At 39.6% G+C, this 18,471-nt stretch overlaps 1 protein-coding gene and 1 long non-coding RNA gene across 6 annotated transcripts; both read right to left on the bottom strand.

Moving 5' to 3' along the window:
* Window positions 1-568: 568 nt before the first annotated feature.
* LOC149962921 (uncharacterized) lies at window positions 569-1,592 on the bottom strand. The gene is made up of 2 exons (XR_016481762.1): window positions 1,380-1,592; window positions 569-844 (listed from the first exon to the last, which is right to left on the bottom strand). It is a non-coding gene; the product is annotated as an uncharacterized LOC149962921 (long non-coding RNA).
* Window positions 1,593-2,147: 555 nt separating this feature from the next.
* Window positions 2,148-14,125, bottom strand: LOC149962922 (uncharacterized). 5 transcript variants are annotated; one of them, XM_090180251.1, is made up of 3 exons: window positions 7,625-8,269; window positions 6,677-7,477; window positions 2,148-2,322 (listed from the first exon to the last, which is right to left on the bottom strand). In XM_090180251.1, the coding sequence occupies exons 1-3, from the start codon at window positions 7,940-7,942 to the stop codon at window positions 2,242-2,244; spliced, it is 1,200 nt and encodes a 399-aa protein (XP_090036377.1). In that variant the 5' UTR covers window positions 7,943-8,269; the 3' UTR covers window positions 2,148-2,241. The 5 variants fall into 5 exon arrangements, 4 of the variants coding, with proteins under 4 accessions (XP_090036377.1, XP_090036378.1, XP_090036379.1 ...); XR_016481757.1 differs by lacking the exons at window positions 6,677-7,477; window positions 7,625-8,269 and adding an exon at window positions 14,036-14,113 and having other exon boundaries at window positions 2,235-2,322; XM_090180252.1 differs by lacking the exons at window positions 2,148-2,322; window positions 7,625-8,269 and adding an exon at window positions 14,036-14,125 and having other exon boundaries at window positions 6,376-7,477.
* Between the last annotated feature and the right edge of the window lie 4,346 nt (window positions 14,126-18,471).

Consider the following 18,471-nt stretch of genomic DNA (forward strand, 5'->3'; position numbering starts at 1 on the left):
CACATGTGCAAATTTAAATTTCAATGAAATTTGGAAATTTAATTTTAATTACTCACTACTCTCGATAGCCGTTCCAACAAACATATAAAGGTGTATATTTTTGAATTTGGTTGACATAGACTTAATTTGTTTCGGGGATTCAGCCATTGTCACTCACCTAGAACTGACTTTAGCTGGGGATTTTGTAAAAGTCCTCCGCTAGAAGGTTATCAACTTTTTTAGTATGTACGGACAAATGTTTAACCATATTTCAAAAATAAGTTAATGGAAATATTTAAAACACTGGTGTAGGATCCTAGAGGTGTAGGAGTAAAATGTACCCCCTCTTCAAATTGGAAAGGGGCACCAAAATCCTTTTTTTAATTACGATTAAGGGGGGCACCAAATTCATTATTCAAAATGTACCCCTCTTAATCCAAAACGTTCCTACGCGCATGATTTAAGACAAACTTTTGTTTGCCATAAAATCCCAAAATCTCAATATTACTATTCAATTTATAATATTGCTGACAAATGGAATGCAGGGAGAATATACTGTATACCTAAAAACATCCACAATTGTCACGACTGTACAAAATAAATATAAATTGAGATGCAATGATAAATATAAATATTTTTATTTTTTAACAATATTTCGAAGGAGGACAAATGTTTCCTCTGGGTTTAATTGTCCCATATTTCTTTTACAAGTGTCACCTCTTCAACCGACAGTACAGAAACGTGGTCACTAACAGGACAGTAGCTATTTTAAATGGTAAGTTCAATCTGGTGCTTGGGCAGTGAAAACTTCTTGTAGTCACATCAATTTCACTCAGTCTGTTTCTGTCAACGCCACTCCGATTATCTGCTAATTATACAACTATCAAAATGGGGTAAATTCAATGATGACCAACATATATAGATAGCCTAATCCGAAACAAGACTGCACTACAGTTTTTGCGATTTTCAGGCTCTACCAAATTGAAAATCTTCAACCGGAAATCGAAAACTGCTATCGATATATCGATAGTATTTCCTAAAGTCTGTAATTCAGTGGCGTAGCGAGAAATTCGTCAGGGACAATTTATGTAAAGTTCATATCAGGTTTGAGGAGGCGACCAACATTTAGCACAGTCAAAGCAATGCGCAAAGGGGCGGGTTTGCATTCTTTAAAAATGTAATAGGCTGCTATGGCATTTCTGCGGACACAAATACATTTGCTACATTTTATACGAATAAAATCAAAGTTCCCTGACGACGCTCAAAATGACCGGCTCTTATCGATCTGAATGAAAATTAAATGATGTATAAACAGAAGATAGCTTTGCATTTAGTCATCGAGGAATTGTTACGGTGGCTGGTATTTCGCCACTTTAAGATATATAACATCAAATACTCACCTTCCTCTGAAATGTCCTTTTTAGAATCAGGGTGTAATGACTGTAGTTCTTCGTAGGCCGACTCCACTCCTTTAAACCTTTCCCCCAAACTGGCCTCTTTAGCGGCAATTTCGGACAATTGTTTCTGCAATCGCGACATGTCCTTCCTGGCAGATTCCAAGAGCTCGAGTGAATTGGGAACTACTGGCCGTGGATCGGGTTTTCCCTCGTCAACGGGAGGATTCGTTTCCGGCACGTACAGACTCGCCCCGCTCTCGAAGAGGAACTTCTTCACACGCCAGTGACCATTTTCGGATGCCAAACTGAAAGGCGTTTCGTTGCGAACGTTGAGGGCGTTGATGTTTCGCCCTTGCTCGAGCAAATTTCTTCACGACATCCAGATGTCCCGCCTTTGCAGCCACGTGCAATGGCGTGTCTAGGTTGGAGTCCGCCACGTTGACGTCTTCGCTGCTTTCCGCGAGAGACCGCAACTCGTCGAGATTGCCCGTCGAAGCCGCTTCGTGAGAAGCTGTCCATCCCGACTGAGACAGATGATATTCGGAGGGATATAACTGCGAATGTAACTTTTCTATGATGAGTCTGTCCCTGTCTCTGGCCTTTTGCAAATCTTTAAGGACTCTTATCAGCGAATTCGTGTTGTGGCTCAGTTCGCTGGTGGACAATTGAAATTCTTCAAGAACCTTTAAAGATGATAACTCTTCCTCCAGTTGTACGATTTTATTTTTATCAACGGTTCTTTGTTCCTTCAAGTATTTAATTTCGTCCAACACGTTAAACACTGACTCGGTGTTTTCGCTAGTGGACAATTTAAGCGGTGTTTTGTTATCCCGGCATTTGGCGTTGACGTCAGCTCCTAGCGCTATTAATTGCAACACCTTTTGTTAGTTTCCATCATAGCAAGCCTCATGCAACGGTAACGCCATCTGGTTTCCGTTAATGAAATCTAAATGAAATTTAATTTTTTATCATTTCTGTGGCTGATAGATAGATAGATAGACTTATTGATGGATATTATAAGTGGCACTTGTCATTCAAATGCTAATATCTTAAACATTTAATAATATTTTAATTTTAATCTTAGGAAATGAAATCCAATCCCCCCCTAAACTTTAGCCACTTTGGTGACGTTTTAAAAATTATGCATTCATTTCTGCTAAAATTTTAATAATTTTTAAACGCCCTCTCACAAAAGTTGCGAGGGAAATACATCTTTTTTCCTTATAAAATCAAGAAATTTTGATTTCTACCTTTAAAATGAAAATCCATATATACTAAAATCTTTAGTATAATAAAATCCAATAAATATCGGAATCTCGACCTGGAAAATGGTTATTTTAACCTTCAAAATAACGACCTTTAAAATGGGAAAGTTGGCCACTGTTGTTGAACGTAGATTGACCGTCCTTTTTTCGTAATAACAAAAATTAACACAGACCAGAATTATACTGATTGATTTTCCGATGTAGATTAAAATGGGGATTTTCTATCGGCCTGGAGTGATAAGTCCGTGTATTGTGAGATCCTTGGATACATTTTTCGGTATCTACCCCATTGATATGACCCGTAGAATTGAAAGTAGTTACAATAAGCAATCTTGATTACCATAAGCAATCTTGATTACCATAAGCAATCTTGATTACCATAAGCAATCTTGATTACCATAAGCAATCTTGATTACCATAAGCAATCTTGATTACCATAAGCAATCTTGATTACCATAAGCAATCTTGATTACCATAAGCAATCTTGATTACCATAAGCAATCTTGATTACCATAAGCAATCTTGATTACCATAAGCAATCTTGATTACCATAAGCAATCTTGATTACCATAAGCAATCTTGATTACCATAAGCAATCTTGATTACCATAAGCAATCTTGATTACCATAAGCAATCTTGATTACCATAAGCAATCTTGATTACCATAAGCAATCTTGATTACCATAAGCAATCTTGATAACCATAAGCAATCTTGATAACCATAAGCAATCTTGATTACCATAAGCAATCTTGATAACCATAAGCAATCTTGATTACCATAAGCAATCTTGATAACCATAAGCAATCTTGATTACCATAAGCAATCTTAATTACCATAAGCAATCTTGATTACCATAAGCAATCTTGATTACCATAAGCAATCTTGATTACCATAAGCAATCTTGATTACCATAAGCAATCTTGATTACCATAAGCAATCTTGATTACCATAAGCAATCTTGATTACCATAAGCAATCTTGATTACCATAAGCAATCTTGATTACCATAAGCAATCTTGATTACCATAAGCAATCTTGATTACCATAAGCAATCTTGATTACCATAAGCAATCTTGATTACCATAAGCAATCTTGATTACCATAAGCAATCTTGATTACCATAAGCAATCTTGATTACCATAAGCAATCTTGATTACCATAAGCAATCTTAATTACCATAAGCAATCTTGATTACCATAAGAAATCTTGATTACCATAAGCAATCTTGATTACCATAAGCAATCTTGATTACCATAAGAAATCTTGATTACCATAAGCAATCTTGATTACCATAAGCAATCTTGATTACCATAAGCAACCTTGATTACCATAAGCAATCTTGATTACCATAAGCAATCTTGATTACCATAAGCAATCTCGATTACCATAAGCAATCTTGATTACCATAAGCAATCTTGATTACCATAAGCAATCTCGATTACCATACGGAATCTCGATTACCATACGCAATCTCAATTACCATATGCAATCTCGATTACCATAAGCGATCTTAATTACATTTTTTCATATGCGAGTGGCCGAAATGCTTCAAACATTTTCAAGACTCGATGTGCTTCCACAATTCGGCGAAATTTCTTCACCCAGCGGATAGTTAACCACTGGAATTCCCTCCCTACTTTGGTGCTTTCAAAAACAAATTAGACAAACATATGGGTTGGGATAGAACTTAACGGTGTACTTCTTTCATTGTAACCATTGCTTTAAATGTATTTCTTTGTCGCTGATGCCGGCCCAATAAGCGTCCACGCTTGTATATATTCCAGTTCAATAAATTCTATTCTACCATAAGCAATCTTGATTGCCATAAGCAATCTTGATTACCATAAGCAATCTTGATTACCATAAGCAATCTTGATTACCATAAGCAATCTTGATTACCATAAGCAATCTTGATTACCATAAGCAATCTTGATTACCATAAGCAATCTTGATTACCATAAGCAATCTTGATTACCATAAGCAATCTTGATTACCATAAGCAATCTTAATTACCATAAGCAATCTTGATTACCATAAGAAATCTTGATTACCATAAGCAATCTTGATTACCATAAGCAATCTTGATTACCATAAGAAATCTTGATTACCATAAGCAATCTTGATTACCATAAGCAATCTTGATTACCATAAGAAATCTTGATTACCATAAGCAATCTTGATTACCATAAGCAATCTTGATTACCATAAGCAACCTTGATTACCATAAGCAATCTTGATTACCATAAGCAATCTTGATTACCATAAGCAATCTCGATTACCATAAGCAATCTTGATTACCATAAGCAATCTTGATTACCATAAGCAATCTCGATTACCATACGGAATCTCGATTACCATACGCAATCTCAATTACCATATGCAATCTCGATTACCATAAGCGATCTTAATTACATTTTTTCATATGCGAGTGGCCGAAATGCTCCAAACATTTTCAAGACTCGATGTGCTTCCACAATTCGGCGAAATTTCTTCACCCAGCGGATAGTTAACCACTGGAATTCCCTCCCTACTTTGGTGCTTTCAAAAACAAATTAGACAAACATATGGGTTGGGATAGAACTTAACGGTGTACTTCTTTCATTGTAACCATTGCTTTAAATGTATTTCTTTGTCGCTGATGCCGGCCCAATAAGCGTCCACGCTTGTATATATTCCAGTTCAATAAATTCTATTCTACCATAAGCAATCTTGATTGCCATAAGCAATCTTGATTACCATAAGCAATCTTGATTACCATAAGCAATCTTGATTACCATAAGCAATCTTGATTACCATAAGCAATCTTGATTACCATAAGCAATCTTGATTACCATAAGCAATCTTGATTACCATAAGCAATCTTGATTACCATAAGCAATCTTGATTACCATAAGCAATCTTAATTACCATAAGCAATCTTGATTACCATAAGAAATCTTGATTACCATAAGCAATCTTGATTACCATAAGCAATCTTGATTACCATAAGCAATCTTGATTACCATAAGCAATCTTGATTACCATAAGCAATCTCGATTACCATAAGCAATCTTGATTACCATAAGCAATCTTGATTACCATAAGCAATCTCGATTACCATACGGAATCTCGATTACCATACGCAATCTCAATTACCATATGCAATCTCGATTACCATAAGCGATCTTAATTACATTTTTTCATATGCGAGTGGCCGAAATGCTCCAAACATTTTCAAGACTCGATGTGCTTCCACAATTCGGCGAAATTTCTTCACCCAGCGGATAGTTAACCACTGGAATTCCCTCCCTACTTTGGTGCTTTCAAAAACAAATTAGACAAACATATGGGTTGGGATAGAACTTAACGGTGTACTTCTTTCATTGTAACCATTGCTTTAAATGTATTTCTTTGTCGTTGATGCCGGCCCAATAAGCGTCCACGCTTGTATATATTCCAGTTCAATAAATTCTATTCTACCATAAGCAATCTTGATTGCCATAAGCGATTTTGATTACCATAAGCGATCTTAATTACCATATGCAATCTCGATTACCATACGCAATCTCGATTACCATAAGCAATCTTGATTTCAACAAGCAATATTATGAGCAGATTGTTTATTGAATCCAGATTACCAATACCACGAGGTAATATTTAATTATATTTTTTTAACCATTTCACAGTACCGAAAAAGTGACGTGTCTTATGATTGAAGACAATTAAGATTTAGTAACAAAATTTATTAATCTCCATTGACTTGGTCGAAGAACGATAGTTTTTAGTATGGTACAAGAAATTTTGTACGACATTTAGTAAGAAACTATCTTCTACTTATAACAAGGTAATTATACTCATCAATTTATTATTATTATTTTTGATATGAAATCCCAATTAAATTAGAGCTCAAACAGTATCTTTCAACGAGGTTTTTTGTCTGATCATGTTGGCTAGGATTATAATTGGACCAACGCACATGATCACTAACAAGGACATATTAGCCGGTTCTCTGTAGGAAGATCCGCTCGCCGTGTTATCTTTTTCATATTTACATACCACATTTTCGACAGTGTTGGAAATATCCCCGTAATTATTGTTCTGATTTCCCGTAGTTGTGCTTCTGTTTTCAACCTGATTATTAATTTGAATCTGTACCCTGGATAGCCTTATTTGCTTCTCTAGCTTCTCGTACATGATGGCCAGTTGGTCCAGTTTCTTATTCAATTGGTCAGCTAGTTCTTCATACTTAAATTTCCATTCGCGGACTACAAGATAGTTCAACACTTCTGGGTGGCCGATGGCCAAGTCTGCAGGTGTTCTATTATGGTGGTCTTTGAGTGCCAACAGTGCCGGTTTTGCGTCCACTAGAACTTGCACAACGTTCAAGTGGCCCCGCATGACCGCTACGTGCAGCGCCGTTAAGCCAATATTGTCTATTGCACTGATATCTCCACCGTGTGCTAATAACAATAATACCAACTCTAGTGATCCCTTTTTGGCAGAGTGGTGCAAGGCTGTCATGCCTTCCGTGTCTCGGACGTTAACATCCATCCTTCTGGCGGCGATCAGTTGCTGGGCTATGAACACGTTGCCCTTGATGCAGGCGCAATGCAACGCTGTGAGGTTCAAGTTGGTCAGAGTGCTGGTGTTCGCGGAGTGTTCAATCAGGACTTTTACGATGTCAACGTGGCCTTCGAATGAGGCCATATGTAATGCTGTCTCACCATTAGTATTAGTTCTGTTGACAAGATTTCCGTTATTTTGAAGTAGGCTAACTACTTTCTCCAGCTCACCGTCGAAAGCGGCAGTGTGTAGATCTGTTAGCATAGTTATTTTATGATTATGATCAACAGTGCTCTGTAAAAAGTGAGAAAATGCGCTGAAAATTCTTTCGATTATTAATTAAGCTATAATGCCTAACTAACACAGTAACTCAGTAATTACATGGTTGAAGGAATAACTCTTTTAACACCTGAATTTTCGTAGTCGAAATGTTAAATTTACCTGGCTCTCAGGTGATAGCCCATTCTTCAGCCATATAGATGTTATAACAATAGGTTCATTTAATAAGCCGGTTGGGTAGTGACGTGGGAGAAGAATGCAGTAGTCTGGGAAATGATCCAGGAGAAGGCACGATGTTGTGGAGTGATGCAGGAGAAGGCCGGAGAAGGCTGGAGACTGGGGAGTTAAGGCAAGAAAAGACAGAAACTGGGGGAGTGAGAAGCCGGAGAAGACTTGGGAATGGGAGCGAGTGAAAAGAGGCGGGAGGTAGGAGAAGGCAGGAGGGCGCTCGAGGGTAATAATTGTACCAAGGCTTAACATTCCAAAGTCATTTTTGGAAGAAAAAATATCACTCTAAATATCTTGAACATTTCACTACCAGATTTGAAAACTAAAGAATCAATTCTTTGTTTATATGGCCTGACTACCTTTTTATCATTACGAAATTACCAGGAATACATAACTCCCACTTGAAATAATTATAGGTTCGGGGTATTCGATGGACCCTCGAGCGTTCTTAGACTGATAAAAACGTCAATCGAGACAATCCGGCGACAGCTGCGGTTACAGTGAATAAAAGGAGGACCCAGAAGCAATATATTCTAAAACATTTGAAAATCAGTTCTTGTATTAGAAATTATTTGTAACTGGCACTCTATATTTATTGACAAGTTTTATTTTTCCAAAATGGGAATATAGGTAAATGTATAAAATGTAAAATAATTCCCTAATTGCATAATGGTAAAGTCCGATTTAAAATCAAACATTTGGAAAAAATCGGTTTTATTGGATATTACTGATCAATAATATTTCAGTGCAGTTTTACTTGTGCCGAAAATATTATAAATGTTTTCCATAAAATATATGGTATAGGTGGAGAAACCCCTGTAACGCTCATTTTTAAAAGTGTTATTTAAAGATTAGTGTTATTTAAATATTATTGCATTTAAAATATTTCCTATTTAGATTAGTGTTATTTAAAAATTATGACATTAAGTTTTTAAGTCCCTTTTATATTTTTCAATTTCTTACGGGTGTCCAAGTCGTAAAAAGGTATCATTAGTATTTTTCTTGTAAAATGTATTATTGTTGTCCGTGTAAAGTATCGTATCCTCTCTACATGTGGCTCTCCCCTAACCAGCGTTCGGTGCTGGGAAAGCGCGCACATCTTGACTCATCCATTGTGCGCTATAACCCCTCTCTCTCTCTCTCTCTCTCTCTATTGTTGAATACTCGGCGTCGTATCGTAAATGACTTAGAGATGCGCGCTCTCTATTGTACGGCGTTCGCGCGTCTATAGTAAACTATTGAAAGAAGCGTTACTTGAAACGGCCACCTTTAAAATAAAAACTACAACCACGTGTACCCTTCCCGAAAGCCACGTGGCGACATGTGGTACCGTCGTGCGACCTTCTTCCTGGGAAAGACACAAGATGATTTCGTTTTTCTACTTTTATACACGAACCTTCTACAGCCAATAATCTTCAAGCCAAGCCGCCTACTCCAAGCTACCCTTAACCTTTTAACCTCTCCAATAAGAATCCACCAAATGTCCGTTTCCGTAATTAAACCACGCCTACCGAAATGTTGCTGAACAAAACCAGGGAGTTAGAGATATTGTCAGAGAGATGGATTGAGTCCTCAGAGTCCTGAGTAAGTCCTCAGGGTCCTGAGTGACAGAAGAGCCAGAGATCAGACAGAGCCAGAGATCGGACAGAGCCAGAGATCGGACAGAGCCCGAGATCAGACAAAGCCAGAGATCGGACAGAGCCAGAGATCGGACAGAGCCAGAGACCGGACAGAGCCAGAGACCAGACAGAGCCAGAGACCAGACAGAGCCAGAGACCAGACAGAGCCAGAGACGGGACAGAGCCAGAGATCGAATTGAGCCAAAGAGTGGACCGAGTTAAAGAGCGGACAGACCCCAAGGGTTAAGGAGACCCCAAACGAGCGACATGTCGTTCAAGGACGAAGGCCAGGAAAAGGAGCTAGCTAGCCACGCCGAAGAGCAAGTCTTTGGGAAGTCGGACCACCAGCCAGAAGTTGAACGGCACCAGACCGTTTCATCAATCGGTGAGCGAAAGCCACAGGCTTCAAACTATTGTGATAAAAAGAGAGAGAGCCCGCGTATTTCCCCCCCCCCCCCCCCCCCGCGACGTTCGTGTTATTGCATGCTTATTTTTAGTATAAAGTGTTTAAGTATTTTATTGTTATTTATATTGTTATTATTATTTTGGTTTACAATATATAACAACTTTTGGACACCCGTACTCTCGCTGTATATTTACCTATATCATACCCCTAGGCATTCTTGAACCCGGTCACTTAACGTTAAGGTTGTTCCTCACGAGATTCCTCCTACTTTGCTAACGCTAGGGAAACCAATAGACACGTTTATTCATCATCAGGAAATTAGCGTTGCACCCCTTTCGACATTCTGTAGGCTTGGAATAATATTGATAAAATTAGCGAATAAGTAGATTAGTCCATAATGAAAAGGGATAAAAAAGCTAAACCCTAAACAAATTTGAAGAAATTTAAAAACTTACAAATAGCTCGTACCGTAGGTCTTCCTTTTAACTTGGAATAATATTGACTATTGTAACCTCGTAGCGAAAGCGAAGGTAGGTATAGGTTTTGTCAGCCGTGACTAGTGACACCAGTTAGTAAATGTAAAATCTATACTGTAGTTATTTAGACATGACTCTAACGCTAAGGCGGTCGTATTCAAATTTTCAATTGCGTATTTTTATAAACGTTTTTAAGTGGGGTCGGATGAAAGGGGCTGACAAATCGCCACTAACTACTTTTAACCAGCGAAACTTAGTTTGGTTATGCAGATAGAGAAAAACCTATTCATTATGCCTGGAGAAAACGTCGTTGTTATGTCACTCCGTTAAAACGATATTCAAGGTGTTGCAAATGTGGACGCCAACAACGACGACATTTCACATCATTCTAACGAAAACAATTGTCCCTCTCGATATCTATATATCTATATCTATATCTATATTATAAGGAGCGCTCTATATTATAAGGAGCGCTTGGTACGTTGGTCGTCGTCGGTCGTACGTCCGAGCTTTCAGGAATGTTTGCCTAGTCTGTCACGAAGCCAAAGGTGGGGCGGCGAAGAAAAAGCGACCCGCGGAACAGTGTGTCAGAATTTATAACCCGGTGTACCTAATAACAGAGACCATACCACCGGAGGCCTATCATCATAGTGCCTTACGCCAGCGTCCCCAAGCCCGGACAGGTGACAAATCCAGCATGGGTAGCAGAACCCTACTATTGATGGTCGCACCTTTGACGCAAGCCACTCAACCCAGCAGAAGGTGCAGCAACGGGTGGACCAATCCCCACTTCACACACAGCAGTGGGATTAAGAGTGGATGCTGTAGCAACTCCAGCCGACACCCTACCTATGAATATAAAGAGTCAAACCCTTTGGAGAGAGCTCCTAAAGGGGAACGACGAGCACACAGCAGCCCGCATAACCCGGCACAGCTGGCACCGGAGATCCCGGTGGGAGTCCAAAAGGCCGGGAGATGGGTCCGCCGTGCCCTCATACGGAGGCCCGCCGCCCCACAGCAGGCTACCCAATCCGCCGAGGTGACCAGTTTGCACGGACCAAAGGCGGGGTGGTGAAGAAAAAGCCAGCGCGGGATCGAGAGAGAAGCTGCTGCCTTTCGATTTGTTAGTGGCTCAACTATAGCCCTTTTTGTGTTTTTGCTTAGGCAGTAAGAGTACCAAAGGCGGGAGGCGAACCGGGCGAAGACAAAGGCGGCACGGGACAGAGAGAAACCTGGACTGCCTTTCGCTTTGTCACTGGTGGTGGTTCGACTATAAACAGCGCGGGGCAGAGGGTAATCGGGGCTCAGGGACGAACGTATTTGTTTCTGTTCATCATGAGGGGGGAGCAAATCAGCCATTGGATACAGGGGGTTTACAGGGGTACAGGGCGTTTGGAAGAGAGAGAAAGGCGGGTTTTTGATTAATTTTTATGGGGAAAAGTTTTTAAGTTTTTTTGCGAGGGAAAAAGGGGGTGGTTTGACTATGGGGAAAAGGGTACCACGGAAATTATCGCATGGGTAAAAGGGGGTGGGGGGTTTGGGACGCGAGAGAAAGACGAGTTATTATGTTATTGTGGCGGGGGGAAAAGGGTACCCCGGTAATTCTGGCATGGGGAAAAGGGGGGTGGGGGTGCCTCACTGGGATGTGGGGTTTGGGACGCGAGAGAAAGACGAGTCATTATGTTATTTTGGCGGGGGGAAAAGGGTACCCCGGTAATTCTGGCATGGGGAAAAGGGGCAGGGGGGCCTTACTAGCTGAGGGCCCGCCCGTAGGGGGGGCTTCTCGGATAGTATATATATATCATGTGGAACTAAAAATAGAGCAATCTTGCAGCGCCCGAGATCAGCCAGTGGAACGCGCTATAAAAATCGACATTAGCACAAGAAATCGCAAGGGACTCGGAGCATCGGAGCACGCAAATGTCGATCAAAAGCGATCTAGAGGACTCCAAAGAAGTAATATGTGAAACGCTATTACCAGAAGTCTATAATATATATCTACGAGTGAAGTATTCGCAGGCTCGAGATGGATTTCATTGGGCGCGAGTTTCCCCGCCAAAACTGCGCATGTTTACACCGCATCGTGACCCAAAATGCTATATGAAAACATTAAAATTCATGGGGATATTTACCGATTTATAGGTAGTATATTGCCTATCTATTAGTTCAAAAAGTAATTTTTATGTAGCATTACGTTACGCACTATAAGCTTCGTGCGTAGTTTAAACTTTGGTCAGGAGTATCGCCGCCTCCCGACTGAGTTTTAAATCGAATGTGTGAAAGCATTGGATTAAGAGAAGGCCTAGAAATGGGCCGGTGTTGAATTTTTGAAACTGGCAAAATCAATTTTAGTTTTATGCCTCTGTTGACCAAAGATGGCTCTAGATCTTTCCATTTTGACGTCATCAAGTCAGGCTGACCGCGAAAGATCGGCTGCTATTGCTTAAGGGTATTGGCTTATGCGATTATGCGAGAATATTTAAAATTCCCGCCTTGATCGTCTCGATATAAAGGTTGGAAATCGCGCCATCTACTGAGTGATTCGCGAGCGTGTAATGTTTGCCGCCCCCTGTAGAAAAACGATTTCTAGGCCTTCTCTTAATCCAGGGGGCAATGGTGAAAGCCCATTCAATATTATCTCGATATACAAGCTGAATGTTTCAGTTAAAGAATATTATTTTTCAAAAGTCCCCTGCTATTTCTTCACACATTTTGTTGACAGATATTAAAGTAGATGGCGCTATCTTTTATAAGCTCGAAGCCTATTCTGTCGTCCGAAACGTATTTTCAAAACCCAGCTGGAGCCTGCGCAGGTACATCATGAGTACTAATCACGTAGAGATATATTGTAAACTTCCGCTACTACTAAAGCAGTGTAGACAAAGTGGAATTTCTGATGGTTCGTCATTTGCTGAACAACAATTTACAGCTATTTATATTTAATTTAACTTTGAGACTCGCGCAATAGCGGCCAACCCATTCGTACGAACAAAAATATATCTCGGTGATGAGCGCCCCTAGCGGAAAATTATTTTTAGAATAGTTTTTGCATTGAAGCCAATATAAAAACTAGCGTGGCGCTGAACGGCGATAGTTTATAGCATGGTTTATTAAATTAAATCAAAACTGAACCATTTCGATTTACGCAATTTTTCCCTGTAGATTATATCTAATAGGTTGACTAAAAATTGTATCATTTGTATTTAAGTGATTTTTCCCAAGAGTATTTCTAATAGGTTGACTAAAAATCGTATCATTTTTATTTACACGATTTTTCCTTGTAGAGTATTTCTATTAAATTAAATCAAAACCAAAACTTTTAGATTTACACGATTTTTCCCTGTAGAGTATTTTTATTAAAGTCAAAATCGTACCATTTCGATTTTCTGGATTTTTCCCTGTAGAGTATTTCTATTAGAAGTGAAGAGAAGCATTTCTATTAAATTAAATCAAAACCGAACCATTTCGATTTACTCAATTTTTCCCTGTGGAGTATTTCTTTTATAATAAATCAAAACCGAACCATTTAGATTTACACGATTTTTCCCTGTAGAGTATTTCTATAAAATAAAATCAAAATTTTATCATTTGGATTCACGTGGTTTTCCCTTTATACTAATCGTAGCACGTTAAGTTAAGCGATTCGGATCCCAGCAGAGCATGTCTAAAACTAAAAGTAATAACACTTGGAGTTACAAGATTATCTCTTCATAGCGCAGGGCGTGTTTTTTTTTAATTTCAACCCAATCGTTCAGATTAAACCTTTTCCATTCGCATAATTCTCAACCCTGAGAACTTACAAATGTGCCACCAAACAAATTAAGTGTAATAAAAGCCAACTTACTTCTTTTAAAAATTCTTCTTGTTACCTTGTAAAACACTAGCTCGCCTGCCTCACGTCTTATCGCGGAAACAGCAGCCCGCTCACTATTGCTTCCCGATGACGTCACTTGGCGTCAGGGAGAGTAATATTTATCTTTTTCAAGCCACCTCTACATCCGACCTCTCTCAACTTATCGAAGGCCGTAAAAATGTAGATTAGTAAGTTTGTTTCGCTATCCTAACTATGCAGCACAAAAATATATTTTTATCTATTGTATAAAGTTTTATTTAATCTTTATGTTCAAACTAGATTTTATTATAGAGTGAAAAGTTTTTACTTTTTTTATTTAAAAAAGCGCGATTTAACTCCTGATTCAATCTAATTAGCCTTTTCAGTTTACATAGAGCCACGTAGTGGTAAATGCGAGAAGCCCATGAACTGCTGGATTTTCGTCTGCTAAGCAGACGATTTTTCAATAAAGCGTCTGCTTAGCAGACGAAAATCCACCAGATTAGGAGCTTCTCGCATTTGTCACTACGTGGCTCTATGTAAACTGAAAAGGCTAATGCTTCCAATACTAAAACAAATTAATGAAAATATAGAATTTTTAAAATAGTTTCGGCGGACTACAGAACGATGACTGAACTGATGAGCTACGAACTCAGCGCTACATAACCTACATTAGTTGCAAATCCAGGTATCTCAAAAAAATTAAATTTGAGTTACAAATAATAGCATTTTGAAAATGCGAAAAATGTATAACTTTGGAACTACACGGGCATTATTTTTTAATATTTTTTGTACAAAACGTCTTATACAGAAGCCCCCAGAACTACGATAATTATCGTACATGTCGATAAATTTAAGATCGTACGATTATTTGAACACTGCAAAAATCAAAATCCAGCTAAAATATTTATTATAAGTATTTGAAAGATTAGGACCTAGTGAAAGCAACAGTAATTATTTATACTTGGAGAGAACGACTATCCAAAGACTAATCATGGTCGAGTGTTCCATCTGTAGGAGGGGGGAAGGGAAACCGTCACCGGCGTGCTCTTCAATCGCGTTAGGATACGTCAGGTATCGGGCTGAATTGATTTTTTGAGCACTTGCTTTATAAACAATTAATGTTTCTATAAATTAAAATCAATAAAAAGTAAAAAATATAATTTGTTGCTCTTACGTCACAAGACACAGCTTTATTAGTATATGCTTCGTACGCGCGCTAAAAAACCTTTACTCCTCTGGCGACTGTAGCGAGCGCTCGTAGTCTTGTTAAACTAAGACTGTGACGTCAGAGCAACATATTATATTTTTTACTTTTTATTAATTTTATATCTTATATATTACCTTAGGGAAAATTTGTGAAACAAGATTATAGTTTGCGATTACAGTATCAGAATTCATCGCAAATTTTAAATAACTATTTAAAGCAAAATCCATTTCATTGTTGCCACGTGGTTTTTAAAATAAGCTATTTTCAAAAATTCGATAATTTTGAACTTAGAGAGAAAAAATCTAAAATTTAATCAATTTTCCGATTAATATTTTGTTCAAGAGGCCCAACTTAATTTAAATCTTTTTACACTGTTTGATTTATCAATAATATAACTACGACCATTTTTAACCAGTGACGTAGGAACCGGGTGGCAGAATAACAATTATGGATATTAGTTGGTGTATATAGCAATGAGCCTTAACACCATGCGCACCACATTCAAAATAAAACAAATGGAAGACTAGTTAACAATAATATGTAATAGCGAACAATGCAATAAAATGAAAACACAAACAAAAAATTAAAATACGCGACAAATCGAATAACAAAACAAAATAGAAACGAGAAATAAATTGTCCGAAGAAAGTTATCAAGTCCGAACAGCTTCGCGAAGTATATCGCAAGTGGCGGAAATAACGGCTGTAAATCCGGCGTGGACCGCTTTCAACACACCCGTCAGAGAGACGGGGAGAGTCCTCTTATGGAGACTACTAAGGAGACCTCGGCGTGCTGCAACTTGGGATGGACAGGCGAAGAGAATGCGCTCCGCGGTATCACCCGAGCCGCACTTCGAACAAGAATCCGAGCTACTCAAATTAAAGCGGAAGAGAGTTGCTTTCGTGGGAAGGCGTCCGCAGCCGAGACGCGCCAAAAAAGTGTCATCCCGCCTGGAGAGCTGAAGCCTCATAATCTCGTGAGAGCCCGGATTAGGCTTCGCCTCCCTGAGCGCCTATTAGGGGGCTCGGGCACGCCAGGAATCCCACCAAGCACCGGTAACCACTTTACTACAAGCAAATTTCATTCGGAGAGCGTAGCCGGGAGGAAAAAGTCCACCTTTGAGGGGCGCGGAAGACTGGTGACGTCCGCGAGACCATCCGCCGTTTCGTTGCCCACCACGCCGACGTGAGCCGGACACCACTAAAGAGTCACTGAGTAGGAGTACCCGTCATGCAAGTCATGAATAACGGTGACTTCCGGATCATTTGAACATCGTGAGCGCGCTTTTGGAGTCGGAGCAGAGGACTATTGAACTTGCAAGATGAGTTCAAACATATGAAAGTGCCAATTGAATGGCCAACAGCTCTATCCTGTTGATGGGATGGCCGGAATCCACCAGAGACCGAGCATCGACCCCGAGAGAAGGAATGGCGAAGGCGGCACCCCCGACTCCCGAGTCCGGAGCGAGAGACCCGTCAGTGTAAATAACCGTCGCGTCTTTGGCGTAGATGTCGAGCGTCGCGAGGAACAACTGTCGCAGCGTGTGCGAGCAGAGGTCACCTTTTTGAGTAGTTAGCCAACGGGAGATGACCATCACCTTGGGAGGTTCCCAAGGAGGAGTAGACGTGGGAGGAAGATGACCCCTGGAGGCACGAAAGAGCCAGGATTATACAGGGTCTTTTTTTTTGCTCGGAAAAGTGTTTTTTTTCAAAAACTATTTATAGTACCGATTTCAAATTTGGAAGGTCAATTCTCTATACCGGAGGACATCAGTTTGAGAAATTTGAGCGTTTTCGGTAATGTTTTTCACCAATTTTGAAAAATTATTTTTCGACCACTAGGTGCGAGATAAAAAATTTCTATTATAAAGTTGTAGGCCGTCATCGAAAACCCTTAAAAATTGTTCACTCGACGAAAAACAACTTATTTATCAGTGAAAATTCGAGCTTGAAAAATTTACAAGTTGGTGAAGCCAAATTACGATTGTTTGAAACGATAATTGAAAAGGGAACAAGTCTAATACAAACGTAGTAGAGTTTTCACATTTGAAACAATGTACACGTTTGGTTTTTAAATGCAGATATTTTATTCACATAAATTTTTTACAAAACATTTTCAATAATATCACCATTGGCTGCAACACAGGTTTGTGCGCGGACAATTAAGTTCTCAAACGCTTTCTCTACCATTTCTGGTGTGACGTCTCGGCAAGCACTGATTATTCGTCTAATGAGTTCCTCCCTAGTTTCAATGGGCGTGGCGTATACCTTTGCTTTAACGAATCCCCAGAGAAAATAATCCAGCGGTGTTAGGTCAGGTGACCTTGCTGGCCAATGCACTGGACCATTTCTCCCTATCCACCTTTCAGGAAACTCGTTGTTGAGGTGCTCAGTTACTTGCCGGGAAAAAGGCGGAGGGGCGCCATCTTGCTGAAACCACAACTGACGTCTTTCAGCCAATGGAAGGTCGTCGATTGCGTCACTCAGTTCGTTCTGTAGAAAATGTAAATACCTTTGGCCGTTGAGGTTCGTCGGCAGGAAAAAGGGACCAATCAAACGGTTTCCAACAAGTCCAACCCAAACATTGACCCGTTCAAATTGAACCTGGTGATGATATTCAAAACCCCAATGTGGGTTGATGTCAGACCAAAGATGGCTGTTTTGATGATTAAAGGGCCCATCTCTAGAAAATGACGCTTCGTCGGAGAACAAAACATGGCGCAAAAATTGTCTATCTTCTTGGACAGCATTTAGTAACCAGTTGCTAAATTCATAACGTCTTTGATGGTCTCCGTCAATTAGTCCTTGGTGGAGCGTAGCTCTGTATGGGTGATAGCGATTCTTACAAAAAAAATTTCCACACACGATTTGCAGAACAACCCAAATCAGCAGCGGCGTTAGCGCAACTGTGACGAGGATATGCCACAAAGTACGCGAGTACATTGTTCTCGAAGTCTAAATCCGGTTGACCCAATCCGCGAAACCTAGGTTGCAAGTTACCAAATTGATTGAAATCGTGAATTGCTCGTCTTACTGTATTTACAGATGGTGCTCCATTTGGATGTCTTTCTGCGAAGATTTCAGTCACTCTTCTAAGGTTTTGCGCTGCTTCTCCATAGTAAATGGCAACTATCTCGGTACGCTCAGCTACTGAATAACGAGGCATTGTTCGAAATATTATCAAACACTGATAATAATCTCCCAAAGTTTTCCTTTAAATACCCAATGCATGTTTAGGA

The sequence above is a fragment of the Leiobunum rupestre genome, chromosome 1 (genome assembly GCF_980474605.1).
Source record: "Leiobunum rupestre chromosome 1, qqLeiRupe1.1.hap1, whole genome shotgun sequence".
In the NCBI taxonomy this organism is placed as follows: Eukaryota; Metazoa; Arthropoda; class Arachnida; order Opiliones; family Sclerosomatidae; genus Leiobunum; species Leiobunum rupestre.

Bases quoted from the DNA above. Each gene is read 5' to 3' on its own strand.
- LOC149962922 (XM_090180250.1), bottom strand. From the start codon at position 7,942: ATGTTAAGCCTTGGTACAATTATTACCCTCGAGCGCCCTCCTGCCTTC. The intron at 7,478-7,624 runs GTAAATTTAACA...CACTTTTTACAG, and splicing joins GGCTATCACCTGAGAGCCAG to AGCACTGTTGATCATAATCA.